General features: G+C 38.3%; 1 protein-coding gene across 1 annotated transcript; it reads left to right on the forward strand.

Annotated features, from left to right (window-relative positions):
- Positions 1–1,898: 1,898 nt before the first annotated feature.
- On the forward strand, positions 1,899–11,493 carry LOC306742215 (solute carrier family 13 member 2-like; the record flags this gene model as incomplete). The annotated part of the gene is made up of 12 exons (XM_079224556.1): positions 1,899–2,000; positions 6,134–6,262; positions 6,365–6,501; positions 6,872–7,123; positions 7,706–7,864; positions 8,617–8,739; positions 8,838–9,047; positions 9,286–9,380; positions 10,400–10,515; positions 10,611–10,772; positions 10,927–11,064; positions 11,365–11,493. 12 exons carry the CDS (start codon positions 1,899–1,901, stop codon positions 11,491–11,493), a joined length of 1,752 nt encoding a protein of 583 aa, XP_079080682.1.
- Positions 11,494–18,080: the final 6,587 nt, after the last annotated feature.

The following is an 18,080-nucleotide window of genomic DNA, read 5'->3' on the forward strand; positions in this document are numbered from 1 at the left end:
TTCTGTTGGGTGAAATAAAACGAGCTTGAAACTTCGCTTCAGCTCAGCTGAATAAAGGAAGTGACACTGACGCACGTTGACGCGTGAACACAGCGCCCACACGTGGACAAAGCTGCGAATTACACTGTTTGGTAACTAACGTTACCTTTACTGTCTGCTGGATTAAATGGCCACTTCATCTTTAACGAGTTAGCGTTAAGTTAAAATGCGGTATCAAAGCCTATTGTCCCAAAAGTAGTCTGATTTATAGTCTTAAAAACACGGTAATACATCTATGTAATATCTAAAAAGGAACGTTATTTTTAACTTTATAATATCAACTACCACTAGTTTCTAAAACACCCCAAATTCCCACAAAAAAACAGGATAGTAAATTACTCAACCGCCCTGCTACAAACTATTCAGTGAATCATTATACATTACATAGATTGCATTTTTATGGACTAAATTTATAATTTGAGCCATGGGGGTGCTTGTAAGCTCTCATTGGGTATACAAAAGTAGGACCAAAAGTTATATTTTTAATGATTAATAGGAGGTTGATATATGTTTTGTATACATCTGCAGGTCCTGGCTAGATGTTTTTAAAAAGACAGTCTAGAAATGGTATAAAACAGCATAATCTTCTAAAATGTATATAACTTAACTATCGTGCACATTGTGCAAAGGACAGGAATATCAGTGGACGTTCTTGACAAGACGGACAATGATTGCAGCAGAGAAAACTATCCTAAAGAAAAAGTGCTTTCGTAGTCAATTTTGTAAATCTATGGTCAAGATACCAAACTGCCTTTTTTCGTTTTGAAACTGCAAAAAGGCAGTCAGCATTGTCATTAATAACTCGTGTCATGACAGGTTATGGAAATAAACTTATTTCCCTGGTTATTTTACGTTATTTTGCAGGAAAGCATATGACTACAGCAAACTTGCAAGTTTTCTGTGTACTAAATCTCCACTTGGTAGCCACATTTATTTTAATATGAATGAGTTAAGATTGTGCACAGATCTAAGAAGCAAAACTGTATCCTCCTCATAGGTGATGTGTAAAAAGCAGTGTCCTTTGTATGCATGTACTATATTTTAAATAATATGCACAATATATTATGTGACAAATGCACTAGACATTAACCAAAAACGATATTGTATTATTATGGTAATTGTTTATTCTAGTTGATGGATACTACATAAATGATCCTTCAAAAAAGTTTGTCCAGGCTGGTATTTCTCAGTGCATTGTCTCATTCACAATTTACTTTTTGTTCCTTATTTATACTACGCTAAAGTCTCTACGAGGATTATGTAGTGCAAACTTGAATCACAAATGGTTTACTTTTTTAATTTAAATTGTTTTTGTTTTAAAACTGAAAGTAATCCTCCCTGTTAAGTAACCGTCAAGGACTTCGGACGTAATTTGATAGAAACTCAGGGTTGCCTCAAGCAATAAAACATCAATCATCACACACTCTTGCAAAACCTTTTAACCTTTTCACTTCACACATGAACACACAGTAGGAGGATGATCTGGTTTGTCTACATTTCATCCTCTGGCAGGCTTTTCATATGTATCACAACATTGTGTTTTAAAAGTTACGCCCACACTGCTTTACAAGGCTATCAACCCTGTTATCTAAATGTTTTATTTTTTTTCCCGATTGCCCTCGATTGTTCTTGTGATCAACACATTGATCACATGCCCTTCCCTCCCAACACATGGAGACACCCAGTTCCTGCAGAACCCTCACTCCAAAGTTAATTTTTAATCTTTTTTTTGTGAAATACAGAGCCATATATATAAACTGTGACTTTCTGTTGCTGTCACTTAGTTAGTAGGGTGGTGTTGCTAAGTTTATTATTATTTTTCTCTCTTTGGATGTCCATTACACATTGTGGATCCCATCATGCCTGGGTTTCTTAGATGGTTGTGGAGGTATAGGAATTACATTGTGGTAGTCCTAACACCTCTTTTACTTCTTCCTCTGCCCCTCGCCAGCCCGACCCTGGTAAGAAAAAAAACATGTGTATGACTTTTTACTGTCATATAGGACATATCTGCAGATATATTTTAAACTTTAGACCTGCAGAATGGAAATGGCTTGTCTAATTGCATAATATATTAGGCGGGAGATAGCTTTTTGGTTTATGGGAGTTACAGTAGTCGAGTTTTGAGAAAATGAGTGCATGAATGAGTGTGACAGTATGGGTTTTTAATTCTGGAGATGGTTCTTAATTGAAAGAAGCAGGACGGGAGGTTTTTTCAATCTGTGTTTCGAAGTTTAATTGAGTGTCAAACATTACTCCCAGGTTTCTGGTAACAGGTTTTATATAAGCGGAAGGGGACCAAGTTCACTCTGTAGGAGACTATTGTTATTGTTTGGGGAGTTGAACAGTATGACTTCTGATTTTGAGTTATTGAGCTGTAGAAAGTTTTGTGCCATCCAGCAGTTGATATCAGAGAGACAGTCTAGTACAGCAGCTAGGCTCTTTGGGTCACCATGTCTCAGAGGAAGGTATATCTGTGAAAAGCAGTGAAAAGAGACGTTGTGTCGTTGGAGGATTTAGCCGAGTGGAAGCATGTAGATTGAAAATAAAATCTGACCTAAAATTGAACCTTGTGGTACACCACAGGTAATGTGTGTCGTGGAAGACGAGTGGTTACCTATGGTGACCGAATAGGTTATTTCTAAAAGGTATGAGTAAAACCAGCTAAGTGCAGTGTCCTTGATGCCAACCCAGGTTTTGAGGCGATCGATTAAAATGACGTGATCTAGGATGTCAAAAGCTGCACTTAGGTCTAAAAGAATTAAAACTGCACTCTCCCCCCTGTCTGTTGTTAAAAGAAGGTCATTAGTTACTTTGAGGATGGCCGTTTCTGTGCTGTGTAGTGCTCTAAAACCTGACTGAAATGTTTCAAACATGTTGCTGTGGTTCATAAAAGCTAAGAGTTGTGTTGAAACCACTTTTTTGAAAATGTTTGATAAAAAAAATGAAAGTTTAGAAGTTGGCCTAAAATTGTATAAAACAGAAGGATCAAGCTTGGGTTTCTTTAAAAGAGGTTGGACTATAGCATGTTTATAAATAGATGGGTAGGGGCAATTTAGGGAGCTATTTATAATCAATAAAAGATTGGGCCCAACAGTGCCGATAACCTCTTTGAGAAATCTAGTGGGGATAAAATCAAGGCTGCATGTGAGGCATCAGTAAAATGACAGGGGGTGATTATCTAAAATTAAACAGGAGAAGAAGGAAGCTCTTGCTTCTTTAACTGCCTTTTTTATAGTTCTTCTTTGCATCTTTCCAAATCTCATAAAATACATGTCGGACAGTTTTTTTTCCTCCATTTTCTTTCCTTTCTCCTATAGTCTCTCTTGAGTTCCTGTGTGGACTCATTTAGCCAGGGCTGTGGTGTCCTTTTAGATTTTTTGACCTTGTAGGGGGCAACAGAACAGTATGACAGGTGTGATTAAAAAAGGAGACCAGCTCCTCTGTATCAGAATGTGGATTAAAAGCAGTAAAACGCAGAAATGGAGTTAAAACTACAGCAACGGGCAGGTGAACTGAGATTTGTGGGAGGTTGGGCTAAAACCATATAAAATAAAACTGCTTTGTGATCAGACACACAGATATCCTTACTTTCAAAGTGTTCAGCGCTAAGACAATTATACAAGACGAGGTCAAGGATGTGACCCGTGGGAATGAGTGGGTCAAATAAGAATTTTGTCATACTGTGACATAAAATAAGCTAAAAGTTCAGCAAACTCATGGATAAAATACTGTTCTGTCTGTCTGTCTGTCTGTCTGTCTGTCTGTCTGTCTGTCTGTATGTATGTCTATAGGTTAAAGTATGTGTTTCTGATGTTGAGGTGATGTACAATATGTGCAATTAAAGGCGGAGTGCAACTTTTTCTCTCCATCGGTACTTATGGACATATGGTGCAGTTTAGTCATCAATTGTGGAGTTACTGATTGAGAGCCATGCTGGAGATGGAGTAAATAAAATCACTTGTGCTGTAGTATTGTTGCTATTTGAGTTAAATTAGCTTTACATGGTCGATTATTTTTTGTAGAGCACAAATCTCTTCTAACATCCATTAACCACCCTCACTTTACATTTATGGTTATTGCCTTATCAGGTGTTTAAACAAAGTCCATCATCAAAGAACAGCTCTGATAGGACTTCATAGGTAGATTATCATATCTGATCTTTGGCCAAACGTGTTCTGATAACAAAAATATCAATGAACTACCCTGATGGTCATTATGGCTAATACATGAATACAATAGATGCCCAACGAAACACCACTCAGGCCCAGATGAACTTAAAACATGGTAAATCCCATCACCAACATGAACAGGGAATTCTGTCAGTACTGTAGATTCTCCAACTCTGCAACCAGTCTCCACTAAGGCCACAGACGCTCCATTAATTGGGGCACAGGAAGCAGACGGCGCCTTTCTGCTTTCATGCGTCTGTTCAGGGGCCCTGAGTGTAGAAGAAATGATGCTCAACCATCAACTCTTGCCTATTATATCAAACATAAATTTGTATCGCAACGGTCCAGTTCGACCTGGCCTCAGATACCTTTACTTCTATTGTAGCAACATGTATTTAGCTGCAACAATACTTTTACAGCTTAAAATCCAAGAGCAAGAGTATCAGGAGTATACAGTGCAAAAAGTCCTGACCTGCTTAGATAAACCTCTGTTTTAAAAATGACTTTGCGTGATCCATAAGGGAAGTGGCAGGATATATTGATATCAAAAAGAGGTGTTATTTGAAGTAGGAATATGTCTGGATGTTAATGAGGCAAAACAGGCTGACCATGACTGATGTAATGAAAGTGATTGATTCATTCTACCATTGAGGAGTCAGAAGAGCGAAGAATGAAATCGGAACAGCCAGTGAAAGACACAATAAGGGGTTACTCATATTTTAGGGATTCTGGAGACAACAGTGACTAAAGCTTGGATCTTTGAGTGAGCTCCTTTATGCTCTCTGATCGATATTAAAACATTACATTAAGATAAGATAAGATAATCCTTTATTAGTCCTGCAGTTAGGAAATTTGCAGGGTTACAGTAGCAAAGGGGTAAAGTGCACACAAGAAAAAAAAGTTATATAAATAATAAACAGTAAAACAGTAAGAAAAACAGTGTTTTTTTTAATGCATACTAGCATGCAGTTCACTGGTGAGGTTGTCTGAATGAAATTTGACTCAGAAAATGATTACACTTGGTCTTTCGAATCAAATGAAAATCTATTTTCTCTTTTTTTGCTCAAATTTAATCATTCAATCCACAAAGTATTTTTGAGAGAGAGAGATAGAGTTCCTATAGTTCTGTAGCCACATTTTGGGAAACCACTGCAACAAAATGAAAATGATAATCAAAAGGGATCAAAGACCTCAGTCTGGAAGGACATTTGTTGCTTTACATTGTCTTCTTAGCTGCAACATGGCCAGGAAAGGCCCCCGTCCTTGACCCTTTGTACTATTTAATCTTTGACTATAATAAATTTAAATGTAGGATCATGTTCAGGGGCATGTTCAATCTGTCCCATTTAATCAAAGACCAAAACCTCTGTTCCTGTTCAGCTTGTCACAATTCCCGTATATTTTGAAAGAGATAAGCATTTTATGGCTTTGTTTCTGGTTAAGCTGTTGTAATTGGAACATCAAGCAAAACAAGCAATTACGCCGAAGGAAGTTACTTCTTTGACTTTCATCAGCAGGTATGTTGGTGTTTGGTTTGGTTCCAACTACACTGACAAAAGCAGGACTTTACTCTGTGTGACTAAAATGTAGAATGTAATTAGTTTTGACTGGCTGCTAATATTTTAACTGCAACATTTTAACATCAAGCACATACATGTAGCCGTTCCTAGTAAAATTAATTTACTCAATGTTTACTACAGTTATCAGAGATTGCCTTACCACGCTAACTGAACTATACAGTCAGTTAGCCAAGGTTAAGACGTTTATGGTGTGTTGTAGTTCCCTTACAAGCTTTATTAACTTGATTCTCTTTCTTGAGTAGCTATCACTTGTACACAATTGTCAAGTGCAGTGTAATGTATATATAGTATATACTGTGTATTAAGGCTGTTAAGGATAATATTCCATGTCTGTCATTACAGGAAGCAAAATGTGGCTATGTCATCATCCTCATGGCGCTGTACTGGTGTACAGAGTGTATCCCTCTGGCTGTGACCGCCCTGCTGCCTGTCATTCTCTTCCCCATGATGGGCATCATGGAATCAAGTGAGGTATTTCCATCTGTTTACCTTGACCACACAATAATAAATAATAAACCTCTTCTTTGAATGGGATTTGGATTTCCTTACTTGTTTTTTTCTTCCCTCATCCAGGTTTGTATTCAGTACCTGAAAGACTCCAACATGCTCTTTATTGGTGGGCTGCTGGTGGCCATCGCTGTCGAGCACTGGAACCTGCACAAGAGGATCGCCCTTAAAGTGCTGCTTATTGTGGGGGTGAAGCCATCTCTGTGAGACTTTTGCATACTAAAAACTGCGGCTATAATATAAAGTGTGTGGAAGAAAAATGACTGGCTTGCACAAAGCCCTGACCTGAACCCCATTCAACACCTTTGGAATTAACTGGTAGCCCGACAATAAGCCAGGTCTTATTGTTGGTGGTCAACCTCAGTAATACCCTGGTGGCTGATTGGGAGCAAATCCCTGCAGCCAGGTACCACATGTTGTGGAAAACCTTTCCAGAAGAAAGGCTGTTATAATGTAATTTTTGAGTCCACATACTTTTGGCCATATCATGTATATCATCTCTATTCTGTTTCTCTGTCCATGCTGTCTTCAACTTCAACTTCCATCTCATCATTTATTTTGCGTCCTCTCCAGCCTGATGATCGGTTTCATGGGCACCACAGCCTTTCTGTCCATGTGGATCAGTAACACGGCCTCCACAGCCATGATGGTGCCCATCGCCAACGCTGTGCTGCAGCAGCTGTGTGACACGGAGACCAACGCTGAAGAGAGGGATTATAACCTGTCTGCTGCAATGGACGGTGAGGATAACCAGGCATTCGAGATGGGGGACACCAAAGAGAGCAAACAGATTAAACCCATGGACAAGGCCATCGGCATGGGTGTGTACGACTTCTTCTTTTTACATGTTGAAGAGAATGTTTCTTAATTCTTTGGGTGCTATTTTTGTTGTTTTACTGTTGTTGCTCTAATAATGTTTTGCAGATAACGATGACCAAAAAGACATGAGGGAAAATGGCATTATATCAAGTAGGTTACTTTTAAAAAAATTGTCTTTAAAGTTAGACTCTTGTTTAGAAAATAATAATAAAAGGTCAAAACAGAGCATATAAGGCCACATGCATTCTTGCTTTGGTTTGTATGAGGTTTCAAATACTCATTTTAAATTCACAAAGAGAGCTTGACCTGTTTATAGATTTTTTATTTGTCAAGCAGTTTGGTTTAGTCACCCAAGATGTCAACACAAAAGTCTGTGCTGCCTTGAAGATATGTGTCAAACTAAACTTTCCCAAAACTCTTGAATACCGATTGCAACTTTGTGTGAGCAACTCTGTATTAAACAATTACAGAAACTGATAAAGCATGGAAGTCAAAACAGTAAATGTATGTTACATTCAAGACACAACAATTAAAATGTGTTTTCAATGCTGAAGGTCTGCTCTCTGTCTCCCCAGTGGTTTCTGACAGGAGCCCAGAGGCCGAGCAGCGCAGACTGAAGAGGGAGGAGAAGTATTTGAAGCTGACGAAAGGCATGAGCCTCAGTGTTTGTTATGCAGCAAGCATCGGTGGGACGGCTACCCTCACTGGAACCACACCCAATGTCATCTTGAAAGGCCAGATTGATGAGTACGACCAGCACAAATGCAGATAAACACACAACATATACATATAAGCAAGCTTCCCGAATGCAGATCAACTCTCTGGACTCAATCTAAACCAAGATACCCAGTTATGTCGTCCTTTGCTCACAAGGGGCTAGGTTGGCCTATTTGCACTGATATTCCTCCACAACTAAAATAGTAGGCTATTTTTTCGGTCAACATTCTTATGTTTTTTGTTTTTTACATTATACTCTTATCACAGATTGCATTGTTGAGATTGAGGCATGTGGCAACACCAGTTAACCACAGTGTCTGCAACACAAGTCTGCAAATGGACTTGACAAGTTACAAACAAGTCTCTAGTTTCACTTATTATTGTTGTTAGGATTATTAGGATGGAAAAAAGACGATTTAAGCACACTCAATCTTTTATCCACCAGACCGAGTGTCTGTTAAATGAATGCTTTCCATTGTAAACTGAAAAATTGGAACATGTAATGGACATTTACATTGGACAAATGCATCTGTTTTCACTTCAACGTAGCTGGTTTACTGATTTACCAGAACATGGACTCTTTTACTATGTGCAGGATCACTCTTGTAGTTTAAAGCCATGCCAAGTAGATTCAATGATTAAATGTGGATATAAAGTTTTACACTACTCACTGATAAGGGATAACCAAAAAAAGAATAATACCCCGGTTGTACAAAACTAAATTGTTTGGGTGTTTCTACAGTTTTTGTGATCTCAATGCTTTTCTTTTTCATCATCAACAGACTCTTCCCAGAAAACAGAGGCGTAATCAACTTTGCAAGCTGGTTTGGCTTTGCATTCCCCAACATGATGCTAATGCTCGTCTTGTCTTGGTTGTGGCTGCAGTTTGTGTTTTTGGGCTTTAAGTAAGTTTTACGGACTGGTGTCGTATTCTGCTCTGATATCTTATGACTACGTCCAGATTATTAAAGCATTATTCATTTCTAACATTATGTTATTCCAGTTTGAAAAAGTCCTTTGGATGTGGCACAAAGAAAGATGGTGACATGGAGGCTTACCAGGTAATCAAAGATGAGTACAACAAGTTGGGGAGGATGAACTTCGCTGAGGGTTGTGTACTGACTATCTTCACGTTGCTGGTTCTTCTGTGGTTTACCAGGGAGCCTGGGTTCATACCCGGCTGGGCCACTTTGCTCTTCAACAAAGACAAACCGTGAGTATAACTGTTTATCATTCAGCTTTTCGTGAGAGGTGACCAGTTAACCAGGGATAGTCCAGTATAGGAGGAGAACATGAGGGTCTAATTTTAAGGGTTTATCAATCACTGAACTTGAGTCTTTGTGGTTAGCAAAGTCTACATATGTTTGATCACTACACTAGCCTCAAAGTAGTATCTTGAGTATTTTCATAATGCATGAAATGCAGACATTTCCAATGTGTTTTGTCATCAGGTACGTCACGGATGGCACCGTGGCCATATTAATGTCATCACTCTTCTTCTGCATCCCGTCCAAATGGCCGAGATGCTCCGGGAACTCTGAGGACGGTAAGTCAGCTGGCATGTTTCATGTTTTGTTTGAGCAACAGGTGCATTTGTATACATATCTTATTATAAAAAGGTGTATAAATTGACCCTACCTTTTTTGAATATCACATCAAAGGGTAATTTAAGTCGTAAGTCTATGCTCATGTTAATGCCGTCATTTGTTGAGAAACATTGATAAAATAGTGATGAGCAAATGTATAAATCATGTGTTCAGAGGAATAAGACTATGTTGAAGCAAGAAGGCATGCACTTGATCTCTTTTGGGTCCTATCTGCGCGTCTGGACAGCACCATGGGAAGAGTTCATTCACTGTTGCATCACATTTTATGTTTGTGGTTTAGTTTGTCATATGAAGATAGGAGTGCAGTTTTATGAGCATGTTTGTCCTCTATCTGTGTACTATACCTAAGATACAGTCAATGACTTTTACTGCCCGTGAAAACTCTTCTCGCTGATTCGGCACATTTCTAATAAATCTTGTCCCGACTCCTTCCTGAATTGTAGCCTGATCGCCCCAAGGTCAAGCCTGTATAACGGTACATGCTGTGATGTTCCTTAGACAAATTACTTTTGTATCAATCAATTATTTTTTCCCTTTGGTAACTTAAGTTAAGCGTGTTTTGCTTCTGCCTAAAAGCAACAAGTTCTTTAGTACCTGTCAAAAACTGGAAAAGCAGTGTGTTTTGTACACAGAGAAGTGACAGAATGATTAACACACGCTTAAAAGTAAAAGGTTTGAAAGATATGAGGCAGACTTTGAGGTGCCATAGTCCATATAAAAGAATCAGTCCACATTATTATTATAATTATATAATTATAATTTGGATTATTAATTAATTTTGATGGCTTGACATGAGCTGTTCATCCCAATCACTTTTTATCTTTACAGAACACATTTACAGTCACAGCATCTTATCTTCACACAATAAAAGCTCGGCTTTTCTAAAGTTAGTTGAAATATATAATTGTTTATGACTGCCACTTCCAAAGATTCTCTTTTTTTCTCCTTGTTGTAAAAGGTGCTCCTGCTGAAGCTCCTCCACCTCTGCTTGGTTGGAACGTCGTCCATGAAAAGATGCCTTGGAACATTATTTTGCTTCTGGGAGGAGGTTTTGCATTGGCACACGGAAGTGAGGTAAAGCAGTTGATCCTCAACTCCACAGCTTTCTCAAGATAATCTTTTCTTTACATGTTTGGACGCTGATGTGTGTTTCCCCACCTTGCATTCAGAAATCTGGACTTTCGGCGTGGCTTGGGGATAGTCTCATACCGCTGCAGAGCATTCCTCCTTTTGCCATCTCCATCCTGCTGTGTCTGCTGGTGGCAACATTCACTGAATGTTCCAGCAACACTGCCACCACCACACTCTTTCTGCCTATACTGGCCTCCATGGTGAGACAATACATCATCCTCTCTCAATCTTTAAAAGAATACGTAAACATTTTTGGGCGAACAAAAACAACTGCTGTTCCTCATCAACAATGTAGCCATGAAAGATTCATACTAACATGTGTGTGAATGTCCCTTTTTAATGTGTTTAATCCAGGCAACCGCTATCAAGATACACCCACTGTATGTTATGTTTCCCTGCACCATCTCTGCCTCGCTGGCTTTCATGCTGCCCGTCGCCACTCCACCCAACGCCATCGCCTTCTCCTACGGCAACCTTAAAGTCATGGACATGGTAAGACCTTTCAGTAAATATAGACACCATAAGTGAGCATGTTGAAATTCATGCAGTATTTCACATAAAGGCTCATATCTATTTTTGGATAAACAGCTTAGATTAATCCTTATATCTGATCATTATCATCTATTTGCACACACACACACACACACACACACACACACACACACACACACACACACACACACACACACACACACACACACACACACACACACACACACACACACAATCTGATAGGATGTTGACAAAACACTGTATCCAAATATAATAGTATTGCTTTTCTGGTTGTTCCAGGCCAAAACTGGATTAATTCTGAACTTTGTTGGAGTCATGACCATCAACATTGCCATCAACACGTGGGGTGTGCCCATGTTCCAGCTGAATACCTTTCCCAGTTGGGCTAATGTCACCAAATTTCCTTGAATGGGAACTCAAGGAAAATGGACACGGAGAATTTGGGGGAAATTCACAATATCTGTGTATTGATTAGGATTCCACCACTGGAGGACTGGGCTGGCAGGCGACTTGGTACACCTGATGTGCATTGAGGCCTGTACTTGAGACGAGTCATTCAAATTATAACCCTCCTCACATTGTGATGCTCATCAGAAACCAGCTAGACATACTGATTGGAAACATTGGAGCACCTTTTGTTAATATTTTGACTGAACTTGAGTTCCGTTCATCTCGATAAATAATCTCTTGGACTATCAACCAAGCACCTTTTTCAAAACTCCATAATAACCTTAAAGCATATTGTAATTGAAGTGGTATCGCAGCAGTGGCGGGCCATGCATTTTATACATGGGCCTTCTGTGCCATCTGATATTGTATACATAATTATGCGCATGACGGGATACGTTAATCTGCAAAGGCCACCTAGATGGCCTAGGGCCGCTCTCCTTCCATAGAGACATAGAGGTGAAATCTGATTGGATAAAAGCTGCACTAGAAGCAGCGCTGCAGGCTGGAAGCAGAGCAACAGAGGAAGCCAGGAGCTGTGCAATGAGAAAATAAGATAATAGGGAAAACTAATTATAATACATGTAGTGTATTTGTGAAAAATTCAATGATAAAATAGCTGTAATTTTGTGATTCTGTTTAGGCCAGCAGAGAAGGCTTAGCTGGCCCTGACGGCCCACCACTGTATCCCAGGGTTGTCAGCTTTCTGGAGAAGGAAGGAACGAAACACATAGGCCTCATTGGGCAGCTCTCCCCTCTGTCCTAAGCCCCTCCCACCAGACGAGCACAGACATACATGCACACGCTTCATACAATAACCTGTAAGAGTAGTCTTCTGCTAACCACAATGTCTACGGTTAGCAGAAGGCTAAACGATTCGCAACATTTTTCTCCATCTCTGAAATGCTTCGTCAATATTGTTAGACTCTGTCTTCTTCTTTTTTTATTGCTTTTTAGTGTAGGCATGTTGTTGCCAATACTGGAATAGCAACTTCTCCTACAAGATATTCTATATCCTATTTCTGATATATATATATATATATATATATATATATATATATATATATTCTGCTTTCACCATTTGAAGAGATGTCATGGTTTAGGTCGTCTAAAGCCTAAAAACAGAGCCAAGCCGAGGTCTAGTTTTCTTTCAGACCACTTGAATTACAATATACTTTCTTTGTCCAATGATGCCAACAATAAACTGCCTACCCCAGCTTGAAGTGATTTTTAAAATTGTTTTTGTGTATATATAATGGATGGTATAACATGGTTGTCTGAATAAAGAGTCTTGACACAATAGATAACCATAATTATCATCACTTTCTCGGTTATATCTTTTAGCAAATTATACACACTGTACTACATCCAGGTTTGAAAACAAGTTTGGTTACTCAAACTAATTTGTGTTATCCATTAACAACAGAATATTCAACTTCCAGGAAAATAAATCTTTGGAATAGAGATGCTGCAGGATCAAGAGCTCACTGTAGTTTTTGAGACTATTATTTCTGGTCTATGTATTTTAATGATGGGATCAAATCTCATTACATCCATAGGATTAGGGCTAGTGGATCCTCAATTGATTTAAAGAGAGCAAAGAGCACAGAAGGCAAATCTCTTCAAAGGGTCAATGTGGGAAAAATGCAAAATGATGGAAGGTAAGATGAATCAATTTTAGGAAACTGATTGAAAACATTGTATATAACCCTTTGACAGAGATCTGTAAATCTCTGGAAGTGAAGAGCAAAAGGGATTTTAAGATGGGGAAACTACCGTATACATAGGTCAAAAGCATAAACAGTTGGGAAATCCAAAACATTTTTGTTTAATCTAGCGACCATTCATCTGGTGAAGACTGAAAGACGACATCATTCAGAGGAAAGCCGCTCACTCTTGTTGAATTGGTGCTCACAGTTATGAAGGTGCGATGGATGCCTGTTATCTGAGGTAAGACAATAACATTATGTTATGACATCTTCCGTCTTGTCGTATTTTGATCCCTTTTAGTAATTTCCTAACCACATATAGAAAACCTGCATTCAGAATGTAAAATGCTGCAGTATATCTTCTGCTTAAAAACTCAGGTGAATTGTTGGTATTTGGTATACATCGAAGGTTAGTGACCATGTGAAAGATTCTGTTCGTGCACAATGTCTACTTATCTGCATGTATCAAAAGCTCTGTAGCGCTTTACCACTTGACTGTACTTGGCATCTGAACATGTTATTTTTAATATGGCACCAATATTACAGACAGCTGCACATCTTAGTTATGAAGTATCATTGAGACAGGTAAAGTAATTGCTGAATTTCTATAACCTCACCCTGAAGCCATAATGTGAAGTATTCAGTGATAAATTTCGCTGCCTCAGGGACTCAATGTTTTCCAACCAAGTTGTCAAAAGACACTCATAAATCACTGTAAATCACATTATATGCATCTTCTGATTTACAATTATTTCTTTATTAGGGAAATTATTAGAGAATTGTTAAAAAACAGATTTTCTTTTTTTTTAAATGGACCATGAAGTAAACTTGTGTTAATAATAACTTTTGTTATTAATTTGCTCGGACAAACAGCCTCAGATGTTGTTTCCTTTAATGTTTATAAACTGAGTTTATTGTGACAATCTAATAAAATACATCCTGCCTTCAAGAAGGTTACACTGTTCATTATACGTTGACTGTAGAACGGTTTTGAGGTTGCAATTGTGGTGAGGGGGCCGCTAGACACAAAACAGAAGCATATTTCTACCTCACAAAATCATGTTAATATTTTCAGACTTTATTTTCAGGCCTATTGTTTTTGAATTACTGGATACATTTACATCTTCAAGTTTATTTTTATCTTCATTATTGCAACAAACACCAGGCTACAATCCTCATCAGATAATCATAGTCAAGTCGGTCTCCCTGACCACCTGAGGGCAACTCAGACACTGAACTCTTTTAAGACTGGCCTAAAAACCTTTTTATTCAGGAAGGCATTTTTTACCTTGAGTTAATTTATTGGCAGCTATTACATTCTTATTTTTTTTATTTTTATGGGTTGCTTTATCTATGTTTTAATCGGTTTTATTTGTTTTTACTATATGTGTGGCACTCTGGGATTCTTTGAAGGAAGAGTGCGATAAAAATGAAATGCATTTTTATTATTATTATTATTGTCATCATCATTGCCAAAAACAGATTATTCGGATTGCTCTTAAATCCTTTAGATCCCTGAGTTAAGACTTTGTTGAGTCAACATGTCCACTTGGATGACATGGCGCTAACTTTCACATGGCAGAATATTATAATGTACATCTTCCAATGAAAGTTACCTGTCACCATGTTGTAATTTAGCTCTGATATTTTGACCAGCGTATCTGTGATTCATTTTAGGTTATTGTTGAATAAATGCAACCCTTGCGGGCAGCCAATGACTCAAATTAGGACGCTGATGTCTGTGATTGGAAAGATTATTTGACTGGTGCTTAATAATACTGGCAGGTATTAGAGCAGATTAAAGAAGCACAGCTTAATGCTTTTAGATAAATAAAATAAAGGGTAAATAACTTGCTCTGCAAAACATGATATGTCAACTTAGAACAAACAAGCACTGGAGCAGTTATTTCCTAGCAGACAATGAGACTTTCACTAAAGTGCCCTCTGAAATCTGTTCCCACATTACACCCTCCTGAAGAACTCCATTTTTGGCAAAAAGAGCCTTCGGCAGTAGCTTCGCTCAGCAGAAGCCTTGCACTGTAACACAGTGCAACACTGTAACACGATTCTGTAATTAATCCTCTATCTCTCTGTCATTCTGCCTCACCCTCTCAATGAGGACAGAGTTTGTTCAAGGTATATGAACGAGTTATGGCTACAATTGTTTTCCAGGTTCATTGGGAGGATAGGATAGGAATCTACCTGTATTGACATACCTCTACTCCCTCTCCAACTTTCTCCTTTATTTCTCTGCCTCTCTTACTCTTTGAGCCTCATACTGTCACTGGAAAAGTTTCAGAGAGGAATCTCTCAAGACAAAAGGAAAAAAGTCTTGAAAATGCTCCAAAGTCACCATGGAGCATCTTAAAACATGTGTAGGAGCTGCCTGATGTTCTGAGATGAGTTTGACTTCACATTCTGTAGACCATTGCATATAATGGATATGTCCATTAGTTATTACCTTAACTGCTATAGGCTGCATCAAGAACTGACATTTCTAGATCGATAGCTTCTGTTGGTTCAGTTTGCTACAGTTGTAACTTTAAGTGTGTGCTTGCATGCTTTAAATGCACAAATTATTCTACCTGCGTCTACTTGTGCACCGTTTGTTTGAGAGTGCAGCACATGGAACTAGATCCCATTATAGACAGCGTATGCTATGGGCGAGCTTAGAAACCAGGGCACTGCGCCCGCTCTGTGCCACTGGCTGTGATCAGTAGTGTATCTTCTGTCCCGTTCAGACAAGTAACCATTCAGTCAGGCAAAGAAAGACTGATGGAAGGAGGAAGAGAGCCCTGCCAGCTGCCAATGACTGCACCAGTAGATGTTTTGGAACCTGTTGCAGCAGGTTTCTCTTTCTGTATATCTTATTGCTGGGCTAGCCTGGACGAGTGCCCACACACACACACACACACACACACACACACACACACACACACACACACACACACACACACACACACACACACACACATTCTGTGTGTCAGAATGATATTCCGAGCTGCCAAAATCTGAAACCAGCCCATCGCCCACTTTCATACATATTTAGACAGTCGATCTAATTGAAGTACTTCACTGTGAGGGTTGTTGAGCGATAATGGGCTCAGATGTGGTCAGAGGTTATGGCTCTGTTTGAGAAAATTGGACTGAAACTACAAATCTGAGTCGAGAGGGGGCAGTTATGTTTTGCAAAGTTTAGGTGAGTTATTTCGACAGTTTTCCACTTTGGGAATGTTGGTGTTTATTTAAACTGCTGCAATATTTTTTCTCTGATTTGCACTCTGTTACCATCATATTATGTAGAACTAAGAGAGAAAACATTACTGCACTGATACTGTTGGCACTGCTGTAGGTGCTGAATGCTTGTTAACCGCTGTGAACCTGTGAGCAGCAGCCGTCTCAAGTCAACACCGTCAAGATACAGTCCTGACTATTAGGTAAGCAGTTGTACCTGTTCTTGTCTTCTCATTACTATAGACATGAAAGAACCTATTCTTCGCGAACGCTTGTGTAAAGCTTGTAGACATTTTAGCAAATTCAAGTTACTTTTTACATGACTATTCCCAGGCGATGCAACTTTATACTTCTACTCCACTACATCTCAGAGGTAAATATTGTACTTTTTACTCCATTGTTCACCAGTGAAAATCATGTATCTTCAAATGTTCTGATTTTTTGTTTGAATTTGTCTGATAAATTGAAGGATGAAGTGTGGTTTTAGGTGTAAATATAAAAAGTATCCTTAAGCTAAATAGATGAGCTGGAAAACTCATCGTTACAAAGCTGAAAACAGGGCTTTTTTTTTCTTTCTCTTTCACAGGGCAGTGTTTATATGATTTTATAGAATATGATATATTGCTGTCGATTAAACTATCCAAACAGTATACATTAGATTTTCACAACAGGATAATGTACATGTATTAATTTTTAATCTTTCTTAGCTTTGATCAGAAGCTACATTTTCATGCTTTGAGGACAGAAACAATGTGAATAATCCTGCTGGACACGGTAGTTTGTTTTATGTTCAACACCACACCCAAGATCAATTTCCTTTTAAAAATGCCACACTGTACAACTATGCAGCAGGTGATGTATTCTTTCACAGTAGCGCTTAAAATAACACAGACAGGTGATCCATGACACAGCTGATGACACCATGATCAAACCTTACTCGCCAAAGCCCTAGCTCTTGTTCCTTCATACAAACTGTGTAGATATGACCTGAAACAGTACAAAAAAAACTTGTGAAAATGTATTTGTTGATTGATTTGTCTTCTTTCAAGACTCTGCATTAACTGACATCCACTCTGTTACATCATGAACACAGTGTTAGTTAAATATTAGGATTACATTAGGTAGGGAGAGGATGAGTACATTTTTTTTTTAGCTATTGGAGCTCTTTCAGCATCCCTTTAGTCGAAGCATGTCTATCTTCTTCATAATGTGCTGAACATAATAACTTAACGCTCACCCAACATGAATGTGAAAGATAGAGACAGACTTTTTGTCCTTCTTCCAGTTGCTGATAACTTATAATTTGTGCCAACAATCCATAACTTTGCAATACATAAAACAAGACGAGATGATTAAAGTCAATAAAATATTGCATCTTTAATGTTGAAATTGAGCAAAGATTGAAAACGCTAAATACAGGTTTCCCAATCTTATTATTTTAAGTCGTTTTTTTTAAAGTTATTATTTATTTAGGTATTTGGAGTAGGGGTGTAAGAAAATATCGATTCTCAACAGTATCACTATATTATATAATAATATTATACTTTGTGATTTATCAATTCTCAAAAACACTATTGATTTTTTATATATAGTTTATATGTGAAC

The sequence above is a fragment of the Taurulus bubalis genome (assembly GCF_910589615.1).
Source record: "Taurulus bubalis genome assembly, chromosome: 10".
Taxonomy (NCBI): domain Eukaryota; kingdom Metazoa; phylum Chordata; class Actinopteri; order Perciformes; family Cottidae; genus Taurulus; species Taurulus bubalis.